This window comes from Mus caroli, chromosome 3 (genome assembly GCF_900094665.2).
Source record: "Mus caroli chromosome 3, CAROLI_EIJ_v1.1, whole genome shotgun sequence".
NCBI lineage: Eukaryota > Metazoa > Chordata > Mammalia > Rodentia > Muridae > Mus > Mus caroli.
This window is the reverse complement of record NC_034572.1, coordinates 139221703-139225210: the sequence shown is the minus strand read 5'-3', so window position 1 is coordinate 139225210 and position 3508 is coordinate 139221703. Positions and strand designations below refer to the sequence as shown.

At 44.8% G+C, this 3508-nt stretch overlaps 1 protein-coding gene across 3 annotated transcripts in view; it reads right to left on the bottom strand.

Annotated features, from left to right (window-relative positions):
* The window catches only part of Syde2 (synapse defective Rho GTPase homolog 2), a 33314-nt gene that overhangs the window by 6384 nt on the left and 23422 nt on the right, over positions 1-3508 (bottom strand). For all 3 annotated transcript variants that reach the window (XM_021158120.1, XM_029475293.1, XM_029475294.1), the window contains exon 5: positions 830-1011. In XM_021158120.1, the coding sequence (XP_021013779.1) occupies positions 830-1011 (182 nt within the window). The remainder of the gene's footprint in view (positions 1-829; positions 1012-3508) is intronic.

Here is a 3508-nt window from a genome sequence, read left to right as displayed (position 1 = left end):
AAAAAAAAAAAAAATCCCAAGCTGGGCACAGAAGGTCAACAAAGGAGGGGCTAATCTGGGAGAGAGGGGACGTGAGGACAGGAACGGGAGGACTGGAATGAGGGGAACTGTGAGGGATGCAATGCATGAAAGAAGATTAAAAGCTAAAACATAAAAAGATAAAGGAAGCTAGCTGAAAAAAATTATTTGTTTTAAGCACCTATGGAAAAAAAATGATTTTCTTTTGAAGTAAAAGTATATTTCATCATCAACTTAAGAAATAAGCTTTATAAATTACATTTAGAATTTGCTTATAATTATAATTCATATTTATAAATTAAATTAAATAATTTCTTTATAAATTATATTAAACAAATGGATGCGAATTTAAAACTGCTCGTCACGGGCTGGAGAGATGGCTTAGTGGATAAGAGTGCTTGCTGCTCTAGAGAAGGCCGGTGGGAACAGGTGGTCCGTTCCTAGCACTGACATCAAGCAGTGCAGCTCAAGATGGCCTGGAATTCCAGCTCCAGGAAATCTGGCGCCCTCCTCTGACTGCTGTGGGCACCAGGCATGCATGTGGTGCACATACATACACTCAGGCACTCATACATCCACATAAAATGAAATTAATCTGTAAAGCAGAACTTAGAAGGCACACTCATGCCTGGGCTAACGATATACACAGAAAAGATAAAACTGATCTCTAAGAGACATTTCAGAAGCAGTAAAGGCAGAGCCAAAGCCCACCTGCCACAAATGTCTGAGTCCTAACCGACTGTGATGATGGGGCTTCCATAGCTAACACACGGGCTGGGTCTCGGGAGAAACGGCTATCGAGCACACTTGCCTTCTCAACGTCCGGCAGGCAATCCAGGAGGTCCACAGTGAGCCTGGAGTCACTGGGCTCGTTCTCACAACCACTCGACGACATTTTCAAAGGACTCTTCGCCATAGCATCCAACACAGCCTCATACAGCTGCTTGGTTATTAGGGGAGAAGGGAGTTCTCTCAAGTAGTCCTTAAGAACCCCTGTGAAATTAGACCAGAGACAGTAGAGATGGGTCTTCCCAGTCCGGTAAGTATAGTGAACTCTTTAGAAATGCAAACATTATGGCAGTCAGCTTTAACACTCTGAAAAATAATATGAACACAAGGGATTCTCGCAAAACACTGGCGATTTATATTCCTGTGAGTTGCTTTAGTAACTAGCTTTGTTTGGAGCATGCTAAAATACAGACATGATTTCCATAGTTCTGTTACGGCGTGATGAAAGCTGTTCTTGATACCTAAGTCCTATGGACCCTGACCCCTGTGTAAAGTCCTGCCCATATTAGTTAAGAAAGGAGGGAATACAAATACTGCCTATAAACCATTAAATTATCCAAATTTTGAACTTCAAAAATTTTAAGGGATACCGAAAAGGAACCATCCGTCCAAAGCCGTTGTAAATCGTAGAGGGACATCATGACTCTCCCCTCTGACGCTGCACATGTATCTTAAACAGATATACTAGGTCAGTAGTCTATGGGGCCACACTGTCATACAAAAGGAGAAGGATCACTCCTCACACCAAGCAAACCAAAACAAAAGTCTCTGGGCGCGCTGTAGAACTCCACTAATCCTAATACATAGGAGGCAGAGGCAGACAGATCTCTGGAGTTTGAGGTCAGCCTGCTCTACAGAGTGAGTTCCAGGAGAGCCAGAGCTGTTACACTTAGAAACCCTGTGTTGGGGGGCTGAGGGAGGGAGGTGAACTAAAGCAAAAGTCAAGAGCAGGAAGCATCAGACTTGTTGCTATATAAGAGAAGAATGAAGAATATTATCTATAGTAAGTTTCTTCCTTGTTTTCTTCTTTAGGTTTTTCTCCGTGTAGCCCTGGCTGTCCCAGAACTCGCTCTGTAGACCAGGCTGGTTTCGAACTCAGAGATCCACCAGCCTCTGCCTCCCAAGTGCTAGGATTAAAGGCGTGCGCCACCACTGCCCGGCTTATAGTAAGTTTCTTAAGAGAAGCTGAAGAATACTATCTATAATAAGTTTATTTTCAAAAACATTTGTGATGGAGCAGAATTGGAGAAGGTAGGACATGACTGTTTGCCAGGTTTTGTTCGGGCTTTACCATCCAAGTGAGTCTTCAGCTATAGCTTGAAATAGGGGACTCAGGAGGAGTTACAGTTGAGCAGGTAGGAAGATTGTTTCCGAGACAGTTTGCTCCAGACAAAACTTGAAGGCTCAGGAAGACATGAGCAACAAGCTGGACCTGAGAATGAGCAACTGAGATGGCTGCTGCCCAGGAGGTGTAAGCCTAGAGATCTGAACTGAAGGTCACCTTCTGTTACACAGCAAATTCCTTGATGGCCTAGTAACAGGGGCCCGGGCTCCTACCCCAAAGTGTATGTGTGTGTGTGAGAGAGAAGAGACAGACAGACAGACAGACAGACATAGTCTCTCTCTCTCTCTCACACACACACACACACACACTCAGGAAGCAATAAGCAGCGTCCAGAGATGACTAGGAAATGAGAGCTCTCTCAAACGTGATGAAGAAAGAGGGACTAAAAGACACCATGTGGGGCTGGAGAGATGGCTTAGCAACCACATGGTGGCTCACAACCACCTGTAATGAGATCTGATGCTGTCAGATCTGATGAGATCTGACAGCTACAGCGGACTTGTACATAATAAATAAATAAATAAATCTTAAAAAAAAAAAAAAAAGAAGAAGAAGACCCCATGTGGTGAGAAACGGTGGTGTTAGGATGAGAAGAAAGACATGGATGCTTCCAGGGAAGACAAGGAAAAGCTGCTTCGAGACAGGCCCTGAGGTACCAAAAATGATGCACAATATTAACTAGGTTAGATAAGAATGGCCATAAATACCGTGGGGAACGGTCTGTTCCAGGCCCTGCATTGAGATCTCCTGACAGGGCCCCTGTATTTATAAACAAATTCTTCTTGCAGAGGGATTTTGTAGCTAGGTATAGGAGACAATGACTTAGAGGCAATGAGAGATAAGGACAAAAAAAAAAGAGAGACTCATCTAAAAAGAAAATCAGCTGTCTTGGCAAGCAGTCATAGGGAACAAAGGCCAGTCACAGAGCTGGTCAGGAGATGAATGGACATGAAAGAACACAACAGAAAGGTCTCCAAGGCCCAGAAGAGAGGGACCGTAATCACCTAGACTTGGAGAAGTCCGCTGGGAAGAAAGCAGAGACTCCTGAGAAAACACAAAGGAGTGGAGCCACTTCAAGATGTTGGGAAGATCGTTTGTATCCAACACCAAGGGAGGCGGGAAGTGGGAAGAATGGAAATGGATACAAACACTAACAGCCTGGCCAAAGCAGAAGCAGAGGGTGCTGCTCCCATCTCACAGGAAGTGAGGAGGCAGGAGCCCACAGGCAAGGCATGAGGAGACCAAGACTAAAGAGACACAGGCGGATAAGGGGTGGAGGACAAAGGAGAGAGGGAGAAAGGAGAGAAGACCAGTGGGGGAGGGAGAGGGAGGGAAGGGAAGGAGAAAGGCTAGAAG